The sequence below is a fragment of the Jaculus jaculus genome, chromosome 4 (genome assembly GCF_020740685.1).
Source record: "Jaculus jaculus isolate mJacJac1 chromosome 4, mJacJac1.mat.Y.cur, whole genome shotgun sequence".
Lineage (NCBI taxonomy): Eukaryota > Metazoa > Chordata > Mammalia > Rodentia > Dipodidae > Jaculus > Jaculus jaculus.
In genome coordinates, this window is record NC_059105.1 from 33,933,595 (window position 1) to 33,952,342 (window position 18,748).

An 18,748-nucleotide genomic window follows, 5' to 3' on the forward strand; every position below is an offset into this window, starting at 1 on the left:
CCTCTGCCTCCCAAGTGCTGGGATTAAAGGCGTGCACCACCCCACCAGGCTTTTTTATTTGTTAATAATTTATTGTCAGATTGACCCACAATTGTAATCATACATTGCAATTATTTTTTATTTACTTTTTTTTTTTCCAAAAACAACTTTTTCCATTTTATTTTATTATTTGACAGATATGGGGGGGGTAGAGAGAGAGAGAATGGGCACACCGGGGCCTCCAGCCACTGCAAACGGACTCCAGATGCATGTGCCCCCTTGCGCATCTGGCTAACATGGGTCCTGGGGAATTGAACCTAGGTCCTTTGGCTTTGCAGGCAAACGCCTTAACCACTAAGCCATCCCTCCAGCCCTTATTTACTTTTTTTAACTGGGCATGGTGGCACACACCTTTAATTCCAACACTCAGGAGGCTGAAGTAAGGAAGATTGCTGTGTGTTTGTAGCCTGGGATTATAGAGATAGTTAGATCCAGGTAAGCTTGGCCTAAAGTGAGACCCTACCTGGAAAAAAAGTAAAACAAATGAAAAAAAGAATCGGCAACTTACTAGAGACAACACCACTGAAGAACAGTGGCATTAAACTATTTACTTTAGTTTTTCAAGATAGGGTTTCGCTCTAGCTCAGGCTGACCTGGAGGTCACGTGTAGTCTCAGGCTGGCTTCAAACTCACAGCAATCCTCCTACCTCTGCCTTCTTAGTGCTGGGATTAAAGGCGTGTGTCACCATACCTGGTCTATTTCTTTTTTGATGAAAGGTTTTACTCTAGCCCAGGCTTATCAGGAACTCCTTCTGTAGCCCAGTCTGGCCTTGAACTCATGGTAATCATCCTATGTCAGCCTTTTGCTGGGATTAAAGGCATGCACCACCAAGTCTTGACATTGAATTCTAACCTGGCATTTAGGTGTGGAAAGCTTGATGTTGCAGTCAGGTTCGCATTGCTGGTAGAAATCACCCAACCAAGAACAGCTTCTGGGAAAAAGAGCTTTATTTTGGCTTTCAGGCTCGAGGGGAAGCTCCACAATGGCAGGGGAAAACGATGGCATGAGCAGAGGGTGGACATCACCCCCTGGCCAACATAAGGCAGACAACATCAACAGGAGAGTTTGCCAAACACTGGCATGGGGAAACTGGCTATAACACCCACAAGTTAGCCCCCAACAATACACTACCTCCAGGAGGCATTAAGTCCCAAATCTCCATTAGCTGGGAACCTAGCATTCAGATGGGGGACACCTGAATCAAACCACCACATTTCGCCCCTGATAACCATTCATGGTGTAACATATAATGCATTCAATCCAACTTTAAAAGTCCCCATAGTTTTTAATAAATTCCAATGATGCTCAAATATCCCCATAGTCCAAGATCTTTTTTTTTTTTATTTATTTAATTGAGAGCGACAGACACAGAGAGAAAGACAGATAGAGGGAGAGAGAGAGAATGGGCACGCCAGGGCTTCCAGCCTCTGCAAACGAACTCCAGACACGTGCGCCCCCTTGTGCATCTGGCTAACGTGGGACCTGGGGAAGCGAGCCTCGAACCGGGGTCCTTAGGCTTCATAGGCAAGTGCTTAACCGCTAAGCCATCTCTCCAGCCCAAGTCCAAGATCTTTTAACTGAGCCATAATATCCAAAAATCCCTCCCAAAGCCCACAATGGCACAGAATAAACATACACACTGCAAAAGATGGCACTAGGCACAACAAAGAAATATTCAACCAATACATGATTTAAATAGGGCAAACACTAAACTCTGTAGTTCCAAGTCTAACAACTCTAGCCAGTGACAAATCTCCAACTTTGATAATTCTAACCAGCAATATGGCTCTGGCATTCCAATTCTGCCCCTCCAGCTAGGCTACTCACAGTCCTGGAAAACTTCATTTGGACCAGCAGCTCCTTAGCAGCCATCTTGTCCCAGCATCTCCACTGGGTCTCCACTGCAATCCACAGTTCATCCTCATGGCCTCACGGGGTCTCCATGCAGACAACCAGCAAATCTTCACACCGCCCGTCACCATTTCCAACACAAGACCATGTTGCAAACTCAGTGACCCTCTCTTACATTTCTTATACTCCACAATACCAGGTAGGGTGCCAGTTTGTTAATCCAGGGGGAATGAAACAGACTTTGAAGAACAGGACACTCCTTGAGCACTCAGGCCACTTCAAAAGAGTCTACATTCTTCATGTTGCCCCAGTGCAGGTCAGCTAGCCCAGTCTGAAAAGTTGTAATCTCTCAAACAATTTGCAGGTGAATGGGCAGCAGTTTAGACCCAAAGATTTCATTTTTCTATGCCATAATCTGTCTGCTCACACCAGTTCACTTCTATGCAAAGCAACCCTGCACAACTTCTAAGGACACGGGCATTACAACAAGCTTTTCACACAAACTGCTAGCCTAGTCGAGGCACACCTCTTTCTCCTCCTCATAAGCCAAACCTCACAGTCCACATAGTTCTTACTGCATTCAGGTCTTGCAGCTTAGACCAGAATAGTCCATCAAGCTGTACTTACAGCACTGCAAGGCACCTTTTAGGCCAAGGTTTCAAATCCTTCCACATTACTCTTGAAAATCAGCTCCAAATGGCCAAAACCACACAGTCAGTTGTCTAGCAGGAAATGACACCACTCCTCAGTACCACTTTACTGTTGTAGTCAGGTTCGCATTGCTGGTAGAAATCACCCAACCAAGAGCAGCTTGTGGGAAAAAGAGCTTTATTTTGGCTTACAGGCTCGAGAGCTCCACGATGGCAGAGGAAAACAATGGCATGAGCAGAGGGTGGACATCACCCCCTGGCCAACATAAGGTGGACAATAGCAACAGGAGAGTGTTCCAAACACTGGCATGGGGAAACTGGCTATAACACCCACAAGCCAGCCCTCAACAATACACTGCCTCTAGGAGACATCAAGTCCCAAATCTCCATCAGCTGGGAACCTAACATTCAGCATCCCTAAGTTTATGGGGGACACCTGAATCAAACCACCACACCTGGCTGTCATCTTGCAGTCCTTATACACCACAGCTACCTATTTTGCAACCCTGTCTCTACAGTAAGTAGTGTTTCAGCCTTGTGAGATCCCTGTCATCCCACCCGTTCCCCGCCCCCCCCCATCTTCAGCTTCTGTCCTTTCTTTATGGTGCAGTTCTGTTGCCATATCCTCTCCAGACAAAGCCTCTTCTAGTGATCCTTCAGTAAACTTCAATGACCCTTTATCCATACCTCTCATGGGTTCATATTGCTGTTCTTACAGTAAAGATATTTGTAGCACCTGCTGGCCTGCTAGAACGCCAGAGGGTAGACCTGCTAGAAGAACAATTCAAAATAAAGATGCCGAGGTTGTGCGTCTTAAAGATTTTGATTCAGTGGTTCTGAGGTAAGTTCTCTTAGGTCCTCTTCCCCTTCTTTGAGGCAGAGTTTTACTATATAGCCTGGCATAGTCTATGAAGTCTGGCACTCATTATGCAGCCCAGGGTGGCATTGAACTTGTATTGATCCTGAGATTACAGAAGTGTATCCCCATGCTCTGCTAGGTTTTTCTTTTCCTCTTTTCTTTGCTTTTTCCCCCTTACCCCATTCCCTTTCCTTTTCTTTCTTTTCACATCTTCCCCTTAGTTTTTCTTTTCTTTTCTTTTCCAGGTAGGGTCTCACTCTAGCCCAAGCTGACATGGAATTTACGATAATCTCAGATTGGCTTGGCACTCACAGTTATCCCCTCTCTCAGTTTTCTGAGTGTGTGCTAACACACCTGGTCCAAGCTATAAGTCATTTTTAAAAAATATTTTATTTATTTCTGAGTGAGAAAGAGAGAGATAGAGATAATGGGCACAACAGGGCCTCCAGCCACTGCAAATGAACTCCAGACACATGTACATATGTGCATATGTGGGCACTGGGAATCGAACCTGGGTCCTTTGGCTTTGCTGGCTAGCACCTTAATCATTAAACCATCTCTCCAGCCCTGCCCCTCAGTTTTTTGTCGTCCCCCCCAACTTGGTTTTTTTTTTTTTTTTTTTTTGGTTTATTTTTATTTATTTACTTGAGAGTGACAACAGAGAAAGAGGCAGAGAGAGAGAGAGAATGGGTGCACCAGGGCTTCCATCCACTGCAGACAAAATCCAGATGCATGCACCCCCTTGTGCATCTGGCTAACATGGGTCCTGGGGAATCGAGCCTCGAACCGGGGTCCTTAGGCTTCACAAGCAAGCGCTTAACTGCTAAGCCATCTCTCCAGCCCACATAAAAGAATTTTAACTTTATACCTGGGGATAGTAAGGAATATACCTGATTCATTTTCCTCGTGGGTGTATTAACTGGGACCTTTTATCCAAAATAATTTGGCAGTATATATCAAAAGTCTTAGCCAGGTATGGTGGTGCATACCTGTAATCCCAGCACTAAGGAGGCAGAGGTAGGAGGATCGCTGAGAGTTTGAGGCCACCCTGAGACTACATAGTGAATTCCAGATCAGCTTGGGTTAGAGCGAGACACTACCTTGAACCAAACAAAGTAAAAATCCTTGATCATGTTCATACCCTTTGTTTCTACCCCAATGAAATAATTCACCTTCTAACAAGTTTGGCACAAGATGGTCTATTACTGGTTTTTCGAGGCAGTGTCTTGCTCTAGTCCAAGCTGACTTGAAATTCGCTATGTAGTCTTAGGGCTCAGGGTAGCCTTGAACTCATGGCAATTCTCCTACCTCTGCCTGCTGAGTGCTGGGATTAAAGGCGGGCACCACCACATCCGGCTATTATTATTATTTTTTCCAAGGGGAGAAAGAATGGGCATGCCAGGACCTCTTGCCACTCCCTACAAACTATAGACATATGTGCCACTTTGTGTATTTGGGTTTATGTGCGTACTGGGGAATAGAACCCAGGATGTAAGGCTTTGCAAACAAGTGCCTTTATACCATGTCTCTAGCCCTTGCACTGTGTTTCGTTAGCCTGGACTCGCCCTTTGTGTCCTTGACACATCAGTCACATTAGCATGTGATGGAAAACCTGTACTCAAGTCTCTGAAACACAATTTGGGATGCTCTGTAGTTAAACTGGTAGAATCAATGAGATTTCTACCTTAAATTCCTCAAGTGTTGCTGAGGGTGGTGTTGCACACCTTTAAACCCGACACTGAGGCAGAGGTAAGAAGATTGCTGTGAGTTCAAGGACAACCTGAGACTCCGTATGAATTCCAGGTTAGCCTGGGCTAGAGTGAAGTCCTACCTCAACAAAAGAGGGAGGCAGCTAGAGAGATGGTTTATTGGTTAAGGCGCTTGCCTGTGTGCCCTAAGGACCCATGTTCGACTCTCCGGGTCCCATGTAAGCCAGATGCACAAGGTGATGGAAGCGGGCAAGGTCGTGCATGCACACAGGTGGCACAAGCATCTGGAGTTTGAGTACACTGCCTGGAGGGCCTGGCACGGCAATTCTCTCTCTCTGTCTCTGTCTCTTTCTCTCTCACTCTCTGGCATTTAAAAAAAAAGGCCAGTCTGTTGGGCCTGCCCCCCCCCCTCCATACACACACACACACACACATAATTTAAAAACCAGCCGGGCGTGGTAGCGCACACCTTTAATCCCAGCACTTGGGAGGCAGAGGTAGGAGGATCACCGTGAGTTCGAGGCCACCCTGAGACTACATAGTGAATTCCAGGTCATCCTGGGCTAGTGAGACCCTACCTCGAAAAACCAAAAAAAAAAAAAAAAAAAAAAAAAAAAACAATAAAAACCAGAGTATGGTGTTAGAGAGATGGCTTAGTGGTTAAGGCATTTACCTGCAAAGTTTTTAACGACCCGGGTTTGATTCCCCAGTACCCACATAAAGTCAGATGCACAAAGTGGCACATGCACCTGCAGGCCCTGCTTGCCCATTCTCTCTGCTTGCACAAAACCAAACCAAGCCAAATAAACAAGAAAAAAAAAACAGTCTCTAAATGAGTAGTGTGTGGTAAGTATTGTTTGATTTTACTGGTGTATATAGCTGTCTTTTTTTAATCTTTTACAAAAATATTTATTTGGAGAGGGAGAAAGGATGGGTATGCTATGGCCTCTTGCCACTGCAAACAAACTCCAGTTGCACACACCACTTTGTGCGTCTGGCTTTAGATGTGTACTAGGGACTCAAACCCAGGCTGTCAGGCTTTATAAGCAAGTGCCTTTAACCACTCACTAAACCATTTCTCCGGCCCCCATATTTATATCTTAAAACATTAGCCATTTTAGTGCCAAAGCATTCATTGTACACCCAAAACAGCTTACTAATAAGTTTATGAAGTCAGAGTTATATAAAAACACCAAAAATAATAGACAAATAGATACTATATTTTAAACAGCAACCTGCACAAGGACTTTCATGACATTTCTCTTAGTGGAGGCTGTCTGATCTCATGCCAGGTCTATATGGGTGCAGTTATGAGTGGGCATCTCAGAAAGACTGGTCAAGTTGTGTGTCTACTACATTTAGCAGGTGCTCTTCATTCACAGTATTGGCAGGAGTGTCATTTGGTGCACTGTCTACCATGTCTGTTCAATGCACTTGAGTGCTCCTCTTGAGCCTCAACAGTGTTAACCTTTTCAAGGGCTGAGCCCTGGCAGTGTCCACCAACGGGCTGTTTTCCAGGGACTGGCTATGATGACTCAGGAGCTTTGCTGCCTTCTTTCCCAGGGTGGTTGTTTACTTTTCTAACTCAGTGTTAATTGCTCTTCTGTCAGGCTTCTACTTGACTCAGAAGCAGACTTCTCACTTTCATATATGTCTGTCAAAAACAGATAGGGGCAGATGCTGCCCAGCTGTGGCATGGACTGGCCAGAGCCAAGGGCAGTTGGGTGCTCCTGACACAGAGGAAGGAACATAAAAACACAGTAGAGCTCTGCACAAGTGGAATTGCTAAACACTTGGTTCGTAAACACATCAAAATAAGTTAGAGTGGAATTTGTTAAAAAAAAAAACAAAAAAAACCCAACAGATTGAATCCAGTAGCAGAAAACATCAAGGCTATTAGTTATTTCAACTCTACTAGCATCTCTTATTAAGTATGTGCTCACATGTCATGGATGTTTTAATCCTGTGTATCCTCTAACCCTTGAACATTCTCATTTCCCCTTTCTAACATGAACATATCTGACCAGAAGCAGTTTAAGGAAGGAAGGGTTTATTTCCAACTTATAGTTTAAGGGGAAGTCTATCATTACAGAGGGAGGGGCCATGACAGGAGCAGACAGCCAGTGAGTGTCACGTCATCACATGAGCAGGTAGGAAGGTGAGAGTAAATGTTGAATGCTCAACTAACTTTCTCCTTTTTATCTACTCCAGAAATCTAGCCAATGGGATTATGTCACCCATAGTTAGGGTGGGTCCTCCTAGATAATCTAAAAAAGTTATGAGCAGAGATTTCTTCCCATGGTGATTCTAAATCCTGTTAATTTGACAAGAGATTAACCATCACAACGAATTTATGTGTAATCCGTTTTGACCCTTCTTGCATTTTCTAGGTCAGATGACGATGACGCAGAGAGTAGGAGCTCCAGGGTGACCCAACTTTGCACTTACTTTCAGCAGAAATACAAGCACCTCTGCCGCCTGGAGCGAGCAGAGTCTCGTCAAAAGAAATGCCGACATACTTTTAGGAAAGCGCTCCTGCAGGCGGCCAGTAAGGAGCCTGAGTGTACCGGCCAGTTAATACAAGAACTGCGGAGAGCTGCGTGCACTCGAACCAGGTTAGAGCCGCCTACTCTTAAGGACCTTGTTTCAGCTTGCTTTTTCTTTTCTGTAACTTTCTGTTTTGTTGTTGTTTTGAGGCAGGGTCTCACTCTAGCCCAGGCTGACCTGGAACTCACTCTGTAGTCCTAGGCTGACTGAACTCACAATCTTCTACCTCTGCCTCTGTCACCTGAATGCTGGGATTAAAGTGTGCCACCACATCTATAGTGTTTTAGAGTTTCCATGAGTACAGAAACAAAGTATATTTAGCTCTCTTTTTCCTTTTTTGTGTTTTTTTGGAGGTAGTGTCTCGTTCTAACCCAGGCTTACCTGATTCACTGTGTAATCTCAGGTTGGCCTTGAACTCACGGCAATCCTCCTACCTCTGCCTCCTGAGTGCTGGAATTAAAGGTGTGTGCCACCACGCCCGGTAGTACATTTAGTTATTAAGTCTCACATGTTAGTGAATAAATGAATAGAATTAAATGTGTTAAGTTCTCTGTTGAAATGATTCACTCAGTTTCATACAAGTTGTAAAATAATGATATCTACCTTTTTTTGTTTGTTTGTTTGATTTTCAAAGTAGGGTTTCACTCTAGCCAAGCTGACCTGAAATTCACTATGTAGTCTCAGGGTGGCCTCGAACTCATAGGGATCCTCCTACCTCTGCCTCCTGAGTGCTGGAATTAAAGGCACGAGCCACTGTGGTGGTTTGATTCAGGTGTCCCCCATAAACTTAGGTGTTCCCAATGCTAGGTTCCCAGCTGATGGAGATTTGGGAATTAACGCCTCCTGGAGGCAATGTATTATTGGGGGTGGGCTTATGGGTATTATAGCCAGTTTCCCTATGCCAGTGTTTGGCACACTCTCCTGTTGCTGTGGTCCTCCTGCATAAAGCAATTTTTAAAAATATTTATTTATTTGACAGAGAGGGAGGGAGAGAGAGAATGGGTGCTAGGGCCTGCAGCCTCTGCAAATGAACTCCAGATGCGTGCGCCCCCTTGTGCATCTGGGTAACATGGGTCCTGGGGAATCAAACCTGTGTCCTTTGGCTTTGCAGGTAAACGCCTTAACCTCTAAGCCATCCCTGCAGCCCATAAGGCAATTTTTATATAGGCATACGATATCTCAGTTGTAGTTTGTGATGATGATAATTTTGTTAAAGATTTAAGAATCTATATAATTAGTTTAATGTGATTTGGTAGTGTGGAAAACTTTTTTTTTCTGATAGAGTCTCACTCTAGCATGCTGACCTGGAATTCACTATGTAGTCTCAGGGTGGCCTTAAACTCACAGTCCTCCTACCTCTGCTTCTCTGGTGCTGGATTAAAGGCATGCACCACCACACCTAGAGAAAAGTGTTTTCATCTATTTTTAAAAATTTATTTGAGAGAGGGAAAATGGGTGCCTCAGTGCTTCCAGCTGCTGGAAACAAACTCCAGATGCATATACACCTTGTACATCTGGCTTACACGGGTCCCGGGGAGTTTAACCTAGCTCCTTTGGCTTTGCAAGCAAGTACTCTAACCACCTAGCCATCTTTCCATCCCTGTGTTTTGTTTTGTTTTTTTCCTTTCTCCTCCTCTTGGTGTTGCTAAAGATTGGAGCTAGAGTTTAGTACCTGCTAGATAAGTGTTCTACACTGAACCTCATCTCTGTAGCTTTCTGTGATTCTAAGTATCTGTTTTCAGAATATCTCTCAAAGCAACTTTATTGATGTAAAAAAATTAATTAGAAGTGTTATTAAATAACAAAACATTAAGATTGATCTATTATAGTCATCAGGTAATAAAACGTTAAGATGGATCTTTTTTGTTTTGGTTTTTCGGTTAGGGTTTTGCTATAGCCCAGACTCTGACCTGGAACTCACTATGTAGTCTCAGGGTGACCTTCTACCTCAACCTCTCAAGTGCCAGGATTAAAGGTGTGTGCCACCATGCCCAGCTAAAATAGATCTGTTATACTTTTCAGACGGACTTGGTGTTGTTAGTTATGTCACCCTGGATTAACGAAATATTCATTGCTTACATCTTCACCTGACTTCACATAATGATGTGTCATAATGGCCCTCTGGTAGCTTGATTATTACTGAATTTCAGCATCATAAATTTAGCTATTAGTTTCATGATATCCTTTGTGGAAACCTATCATATGTCATTTTAAATATTCTTAGCCGGGCGTAGCGGTGCACACCTTTAATCCCAGCACTCGGGAGCCAGAGGTAGGAGGATTAGCATGAGTTCGAGGCCACCCTGAGAGGACATAGTGACTTCCAGGTCATCTTGGGCTAGAGTGAGACCCTGCCTCGGGGGGAAAAAAACCACGAATATCTTGTAGCCATTAATCCTGTAGTACCTAGTGTTTGTGTTTTGTTGTTTGGATGGAAACATTATTTTTGGGGATAGTATACAGCATAGGAAAGGGATACTTGTTATAGATTTGTTCATATTAACATAGAATTTAGTTAACATTTTAACATTAACAAAATTCAAATAGTAGAGTTTTACTAACTTTCTTTGGTTTTTTGGTACTATTTGGATGGTAAATTATATGTAGTGCCATAACATAATTTACCTATATGGTAAGTGAAATTCTGACTTTGGTTTTCTTTTAAGAGACAAATTAGTAAATTAGAGCACAAAATGATTAAACCACAGATGGGGGAGATGGCTCAGTAGTTAAAGTTTGCTTGCTTACAAAGCCTGCCAGCCCAGATTCAATTCCCCAGCTTCAAGAGACCCTGTTGTATACACACACACACACACACACACACACACACACACACACACGAAACCCATAATTTTTCTTGAAAATCTAGAAATGAAATAAGGTAGCTGGGTGTGGTGGTGTACTTCTGTAATCCCAGAACCAAGGCAGTGGAGACAAGAGAGTTAAAAATTCCAAAAGGGAGAGGGAAACCGAGGGAATATGTTGTGTACTAGGCTTAATAGATAACTAAATAAATTATTAAAATTTTCAAAGAAAATTACTCCTGTAAGGGCTGGGGAGATGGGTCAGTGGTTAAAGGCACTTTCTTCAAATCTTGCCAGCCCAGGTTCAATCTCCTAGTACCCACATAAAGCCAGAAACAAAACTAGTATATGCATCTCACATTCATTTGTAGCAGCAAGTGGCCCTGGTGTACTCATATGCAGAAGTGCATATAAGTATTTCTTTTAAAGAGGAAATTACTCCTTTAGTTATGAGTTCCACATTCTTCTATTGGGAGGGGTAGTATTTTATTTTTGAGCAAGAGAGAGTGAGAGAGAATGGGTGCGCCAGGGCCTTTCAACCTCTGTGCACGAACTCCAGACATGTGCACCTCCCTGTGTGCATGTGCGACTTTGCATGCTTGTGTCACTGTGTATCTGGCTACATGGGACCTGGAGATTTGAACATGCATTCTTAGACTTCACAGGCAAGCACTTGAACTGCTGAGCCATCTCTCCAGCCCAAAGAGTACCACGTTCTATATTAATCAAGACTAAAGGGCTAGAGACATGGCTCAGAGGTTAAAGGTGCTTGCCTGATGACCCAGGTTCAATTCGAAATATATGCTTAAAGTCAGATGCACAAAGTGGCATGTGCTTGGAGTTCGTGTGCAGTGGCAAAAGGCCCTGACATGCCCATTCTCTCTCCACCTCACAAATAAATAAATAAATAAAATCTAGACTAAGAGGTTTGGTAGTTTAGCTACCAAAATAATAAACTTTTCTTACTTGAAATTGTGTAACTTTTTCACAGTTCTAAAGTTACTTGTGCAAATGCCTTTTCAAAGACAGTGCATACAGAAGTTGGTAATGTGCATAGAGTGCTAGCCTAGTCTGTGCAAACCTTAGGTCCAATCGCCAGTGCTGCGAGAAAAGCAAAGTAAAGACTGGGAATTAATTCTGTAACTTCTTTTCCGCCTTGTGGTCTCCACATGTCTCAAAATTCTTTGAAGTGCTGGGATCCCAGCCATAGTGCCCTCCACGCTCTGTTTATGTGGTATCTACTGCGCTGCATCTTCAGTCCTCTTAATTTATTATGATTGTGTTTACTGTTGTTGTGGAAGTAATGGTAATAGAAATGTTTATTTAGAGCTGGTCATGTCTTTAATCCCAGCACCTGGGAGGTAGAGGTAGTTCGAGGCCACCCTCTATCTTCCTCCTCTCCCCTACCCCCAATAAATGAAATATTAACAGAAATAAAAACCAAAACAATAAGCCTTGTGTGGTGGCACATGCCTTTAACCCCAGCAGAAGTTGGAGGATTGATGTTTGAAGCCAGCCTGAGACCACAGAGTCAGTTCTGGGATAGCCTGGGCTAGAGTGAGACCCTACCTCAGAAAAACAAAACAACAAGAAGAAAACAAGTTGAAAAAATAAGCCTAATGTAAAAGTTTACATGTATAATTTCAGCACTCAGGAGGTAGAAACAAGAGGCCAACCTGTGTTACATAGGGAAACCCTGCCTCAGAAAACAAAAGGATGTCACTGACCAACAAGATAGGTATATGACAGCTTTGAATGTTAGATAATTCTATTATCTGCTTTCTGGAACTCATACTTGCATTTTAATGGCTACAGTAATTACAGTGATATATGGTGGGAAAATTATCCTGGGTTGTTAGTACGCTAAGTTAATTTTGTATTTTTCCTTGTGTAGCATCAGCCGGACCAAGTTGAGGGAGGTGGAGCCAGCAGCATGCAGTGGCACCGTGAAGGGGGAGCAGTGCGCTAACAGAGCCCTTCCATTCACCAGACATTGTTTCCAACGTATCCTTTCAACTAAATTAAGCAGACATGGACCATGATCAACTCATTTACAGCTGTGCACTTTCTTATTCTCCACTGTTCTTTCAGGGGTTAAATTGAGGGCTTCCCACATGCTCTGTCCCATACTTCACTTTATTTTTTTTTCCCTCAAGTTTTGAAACTCCACTCTCCATATATCCTCTCCCCCTCTCAATCAGTCTCTTTTTTATTTTGATGTCATGATTTTTTCCTCCTCTTATGATGGTCTTGTGTAGTAGTGTCAGGCACTATGAGGTCATGGATATCCAGGCCATTTTGTGTCTGGAGGGAGCACGTTGTAAGGAGTCCTACCCTTCCTTTGGCTCTTACATTCTTTCTGCCACCTCTTCCGCATTAGACCCTGAGCCTTGGAAGGTGTGATGGAGATGTTACTCAGTACTCCAGTTACTTCTTTCCAGCACTATGATACCTTCTGAGTTGTCCCAAGGTCACTGCCATCTGAAAAGAGAAGATTCTCTACCCAAAGTGAGAGTAGCATTAATATAAGGGTATGAATATTAAGAGAAGTGCTTACTGGGCAGCTTGATTAAGTATAGTATATACATTTATTCAGACATCAACAGATATTACACCCCTAGGACTCACGACTACCCCTGTTTTAAGTTTTCAGTATCAGGGATGTATTCCCTCCTGTGGAGCAGGCCTCCAGTCCAATTGGAGGGCAGTTGGTTTCCACCATTAAAGACTTGCCGTTATTGTACCCGTTGGCTCATTTGGGCTTGCAATGTCCACTGTTGAGTATTTTCACTGGTGGTATCTCTTTCTCCCATTGAACTACATGAAGAGTGGCTTCTTCCAGCTTTCTGTCAGCTGGTCTACATGGAGGAGGTTATCAGCTCAGTTCCAGCAGGATTTCTAGTAGCCTTGCAACCCAAGCCATACATACTTCACTTTAAAATGAGGTGTACATAAGCCAGGCATGGTAACACACACCTTTTTTTATCTCTGTGTGTATGGGCACATGAGAGTCTCTAGTTACTCGTTGCAAATGAATACCAGATACACCAGATGGTTGTACCATTTTTTGTGGAGGGCTGGGGAACTGAACCCAGGCCAGCAGGCTTTGTAGGCAAGTGCCTTTAAGCACTGAGCTATTACCCCTGTCTTCTTCCCTCCTCCCTTCCCCTATGTTCTTATAGCCTTTTTTTGTGTGACAGGATCTGACTGTGCAACTATGTTTAGCTTAAAAAAACATAACAGAAATTATTCTTCTTTGCTTCCTCTCCCTTCTTCCCTTGTTGCCCTCCTCCCCCATCCCCTTTTTTTTTTTAAATGAGAGAGAATTGGTATGCCAGGGCCTCCAGCCATTACATTTGAACTCCAGATGCATGTGCCACCTGGCATGCTTGCGTCAACTTGTGCATTTGGTTTATGTGGGATCTGAGGAGTCAACCATGGGTCCTTAGGCATTGCAAGCAAATGCCTTAACCGTTAAGCCATCTCTGCAGCCCTCTTACTCTTCTAAAGACGGCCTCAGTCTGTAGGGTAGTCTTGAAGTTACTGACCTTTGGACTCAACCTTCTAAATGCTGGGATTATGTGTGTTTGCTATTGTGTCCAGCTGGTATAATTTTCTTCCTCCCTCTCTCCCTCCCTTCTTTCTATTTAAAAAATCAAATTATTTGTGGCTGCAAACAAATTCCTGTCCAGCTTTACATGAATGGATGGGGAAGTGAATCTTGGCTGGCAGGCTTTGCAAGCAAGTGCTGAGCCATCTCTGTAACCATCATTCCCCCCCCCCCCGTCTCCTTTCCTTTCTTTCCCTCTCCTCCCTGTTTCCCTTTCTCTTTCCTCTTTTTTCTTCAGTGTCCCATTGTGTTGCCCAAGTTGGTTTCACACTCTGGGCTCAAAAGATCTTTGACTCTCGCCGGGCGTGGTGGTGCACGCCTTTAATCCCAGCACTAGGGAGGCAGAGGTAGGAGAATCGCCGTGAGTTCAAGGCCACCCTGAGACTACAGAGTTAATTCCAGGTCAGCCTGGACCAGAGTGAGACCCTACCTCGAAAAACCAAAAAAAAAAAAAAAAAAAAGATCTTTGACTCTCAATCATGTCTGGTTCTTGTACTGTAGTTTCTGTCTTCTTTTCTGTTCTTTGAACTGTGGTTTCAAGACCTTTCTACGGTAACTTATACATAATAACTTTAAAGCATAAAGGAAACCATAAGGGCACTTACTTCCTACATAGTAAGTCAGACTCTCTCCCCCTCGTGTCTTCTTTCCTTCCCTTCCTTTTCCTCTTTCTTTTCTTACTTCTCTCTCCCCCTCTTGACTTTTCTTTCATTTTCCCTTCTTCCTTTTCCTTCTTTTTTTTTTTTTAATTTTTTATTAGCATTTTCCATGATTATAAAAAAATATCCCATGTTAATCCCCCCACTTTCCCCTTTGAAATTCCATTCTCCATCATAGTACCTCTCCATCACAATCCTTTTCCTTCTTTCATCCTCCCCTCTCTTTGTTTCTGTGTTTTCTCTCTTTTATCTTTTTTTTCTTTCCCTTTCTTTCTTAAAAGTTTTTAAAATATTTATTTACAAGCAGAGACAGACACAAAGACTAGAGACATACAGAAACTGGGAGCACCAGGGCCTCCAACCATTGCAGACGAACTCCACATGCATGTACCACTTTGTGCATCTGGCTTACGTGGGTCCTGAGGAATCCAACCTTGGTCCTTAGGCTTTGCTGGCAAGCACCTTAACCAGTAAGCCCATCTCTCCAGTCCTCTCTTTTGTTCACTTTCTTGTGTTTTTTGTTTTATTGGAGATTGAAGCCAAGGACTCATGCATGCTATTTAGGATCTACTAATGAGCTTAGCCCCAGCCCCAAAAGTAATTCTTTCTTTCTTTCTTTTTTTTTTTTTTTTTTTTTTTTTTGGTTTTCTGAGGTAGGGTCTCACCCTACCTCAGACTGACCTGGAATTTACTATGTAATCTCAGGGTGGCCTCACACTCATGGTAATCCTCCTACCTCTGCCTCCCGAGTGCTGGGATTAAAGGCTTGTGCCACCACGCCCAGCGTTTTATTATTATTGTATTTATTTATTTATTTATTTGACAAAGAGAAAGTGGGGGAGAGAGAGAGAAAATGGGCATGCCGGGGCCTCTGGCCTCTGCAGACAAACTCCATATGCGTGTGTCACCTTGTGCATCTGGCCTATGTGGGTCCTGGAATCGAACCTTGGTCCTTTGGCTTTGCTTGCAAACACCTTAACTGCTAAGCCATCCCTCCAGCCTGCAAAAAGTAATTCTTTGTGTTTTAAATATTTGCTTAAAAGAGGGCCGGGGGGAGTGATTAGGTATGCCAGGGCCTTCAGCTGCTGCAAACAAATTCCAGACACATGTGTTACCTTGTGCTTCTGGCTTATGTGGGTCCTGGGGTATCAGACCTCGATCCTTTGGCTTTGCAGGCAAGTGCCTTAACTTCTAAGCTCTCTCTCCAGTCCCCCAAACTAATAATATGAATTATTTTTTGTTGTTTTGTTTTTGGTCTTTTGAGATGGTCTCCCTGTGTAGCCCAGGTTGGTTTGGAACTTGCTATGTAGCCCAGGGTGACCTTGGACTCCTGATCCTCCTGCTTCCACCTCTCAAGTACTGGGATTACAGGATGTATGCCACCATGCCTAGTAAGATTGAATTCTCAATGTTGATAATGTAAAACTGATATTTCTCTAAAACATTTATTATTCAAAAACATTGTATAATAAAGGTTCAGGGGATAAAATGCTACTTGAAGGTGGCATGGAGCTTGGACCCTCAGCATCCACGTACATAGCAGATGGCCATGTTGTCCCCATTGTCATGCCAGCACTCAAGGGGCAGAGGAGGGGAACCGTCAGGTGAGCAAAGGGATCAATCAGCTCGAGCAGCCAAACTATCAAGCTGTGGATTTAGTGAGCAACTCCGATTCGGCAAATATAGTGAAGAGAGATCCAGTAATACACTCATCACCAACCTTTGAGCTACACATCTGACATGTGCACCCACATGCATATGTGCATTCACACACCAGGCACATGTACACATGCAAAAATCATCTTAATATTACAGTAAGATATACTTAGGGTCTTATTAATAGCTCTACATGATTCTGGTAACTCTTGAAGTTACACTTATGAATGCAAAATTCGTTACATCAGAACAGTCAAATTATGACTCTGTCTCAATGCAAAATGTATTCCATAATGGAAAAAGGAGAAATATTTAATAGTGAGAATTTTTAAAATTTTAATATATATTTATTTTGGAAAGGAAAACCACTTTATTCCAGGTAATTTTACATTTGATCCAATGTCATACATTTTAAGATATATTAAAATAAAATTTCTGAAGTAATAGTAAAAAACAACAACTGATATTTCTCTGGCATTTGGGAAGCTGAGATGGGAGGATTGACATGAACTGGAGGCAAGGTTGGGCTACATATTACCAGACTTAGATAAAGAATGAAACAGTGTCTAAAAACAAAACAAAACCCTGATATTTCAAATTGGAAGTAAGGCTTTGCTGTAAGTCATTTTATCATTAAGCTGTGAACTTGATTTTAGTGTTGGAAAGTGAGATGAAAATTAAACCTTGGACAGATGTGTTTGTTGCTTAAGTTTGTGTTCTTCATGGTGTCATAAGGAGAAAGTTTTCCTTTTTGTTTGTGTGTGTTTTTCAAGGTAGGGTCTCACTCTAGCCAAGGCTGACCTATAACTCACCTCTGTAATCACAGGCTGGCCTTGAACTCACAGTGAACCTCTTACCTCTCCCTGGCTAAGTGTTCTTTTTTTTGTTTTTCAAGTTTAATTAATTATTTTTTTAACTTTGAGACAGAGAGGGAGAGAGAGAATGAGAATGGGTGTGCCAGGACCACAAGCCACCGCAAACAACTTGATACATGAGCCACCTTGTGCATCTGCTTGTGTGGGACCTGGAGAATCAAACTTGGGTGCTTAGGGTTCATAGGCAAACACCTTAACTGCTAAGCCATCTCTCCAGCCCAAGTGTTCCTTTTAAAATCTTGCTTTTAAAACAATTAAAAAACAAAAACTTTATTGACAGCTTCTGTAAGTACAGACAGTAACCCATGATATTTCCCTCTCCCGCTCCTACCCTCCCCCTCTCAAATCTACGCGCCAATAATCCCCTCCCTCTTCCAATCAATCTCTCTTTTATTTTGATGTCATCATCTTTTCATCCTATTATGAGGGTCTTGTGTAGGTAGTGTCAGACGCTGTGAAGTCATGGAATTTCCGGCCATTTTGTGTTGGGAAGATTGCATTATAAGCAGTTCCACCCTTCCTTTGGCTCTTACATTCTTTCTGCCACCTCTTCTGCAGTGGTGTCTCAGTGCTGAACATTCCACTGTGACTTCTTCTTATCACCTTGGTGACTTGAGTTACCCCAGTGGTCACCACCATGTGAAAAGAGAAGCTTTTCTAACCAAAAGTGAGAGTAGCATTAATATTTTGATACAGAGCCGGGCGTCATGGCACACACCTTTAATCCCAGCACTCGGGAGGCAGAGGTAGGATGGTCATGAGTTCAAGGCCACCCTGAGACTCCATAGTGAATTTCAGGTCAGCAAGACCCTACCTCATAAAACCAAAAAAAAAAAAAAAAAAAAAAATTGATACAAACATTGAAAAAGTGATTACAGGATAGTTTGGAAGGCATAAGATATGCATTTAGCCAGATATCAGCAGGTGTTAATCCCCTAGGGCTCATGACCTCCCCAGCCATAGGCTTTTGACTAGTTTTTCAGCATTAGACACATATTCTCTCCTATGGAGGGGACTGCTCCTCCAGTTAGAGAACAGCTGGTTAGTTTCCTTCATAACAGACATACCACCGTTGCACCAGTTGGCACATTTGGCCTGGCTGGCCAGTCTTAGGCTTGCAGAGTCCACTGCTGTTTACCACCATTCATGTCTTCTCTCCCCCATAGGGCTTCAGGCTGTGTAGGTCTTTCCAGCTTTCTGACAGCTAGTCAACAGTGAGGAGGTTTCCACCTCAGCTCCAGCTTAATTTCTCTGTAACCTGCATGACAAGCATGTGGAGTCTTTAGTGATAGGCTCCTGTCATCTAATTCTTTTTACAAGAAACTTAGTTTCACCAACTCTTACCAGAGACTGAATGGAAAATCAGGATGAAAGTTTATTTTCACACCAGCCTGGACTGTGATTCTCAATGGTTCAGATCTTTTAAACCTTACATTGAACTACTCTTATTATTAAGTGTCAGAGCCCAGATTGCCGGCCTAGTGCCAG

The 18,748-nt window shown here is 43.1% G+C and overlaps 1 protein-coding gene across 5 annotated transcripts in view; it reads left to right on the forward strand.

The window, feature by feature from the left end:
- Ino80d (INO80 complex subunit D) overlaps positions 1–18,748 on the forward strand; it is a 102,289-nt gene that overhangs the window by 64,760 nt on the left and 18,781 nt on the right. For all 5 annotated transcript variants that reach the window (XM_045147595.1, XM_045147596.1, XM_045147593.1 and 2 more), the window contains exons 7-8: positions 7,500–7,724; positions 12,355–12,464. In XM_045147595.1, the coding sequence (XP_045003530.1) occupies positions 7,500–7,724; positions 12,355–12,464 (335 nt within the window). The remainder of the gene's footprint in view (positions 1–7,499; positions 7,725–12,354; positions 12,465–18,748) is intronic.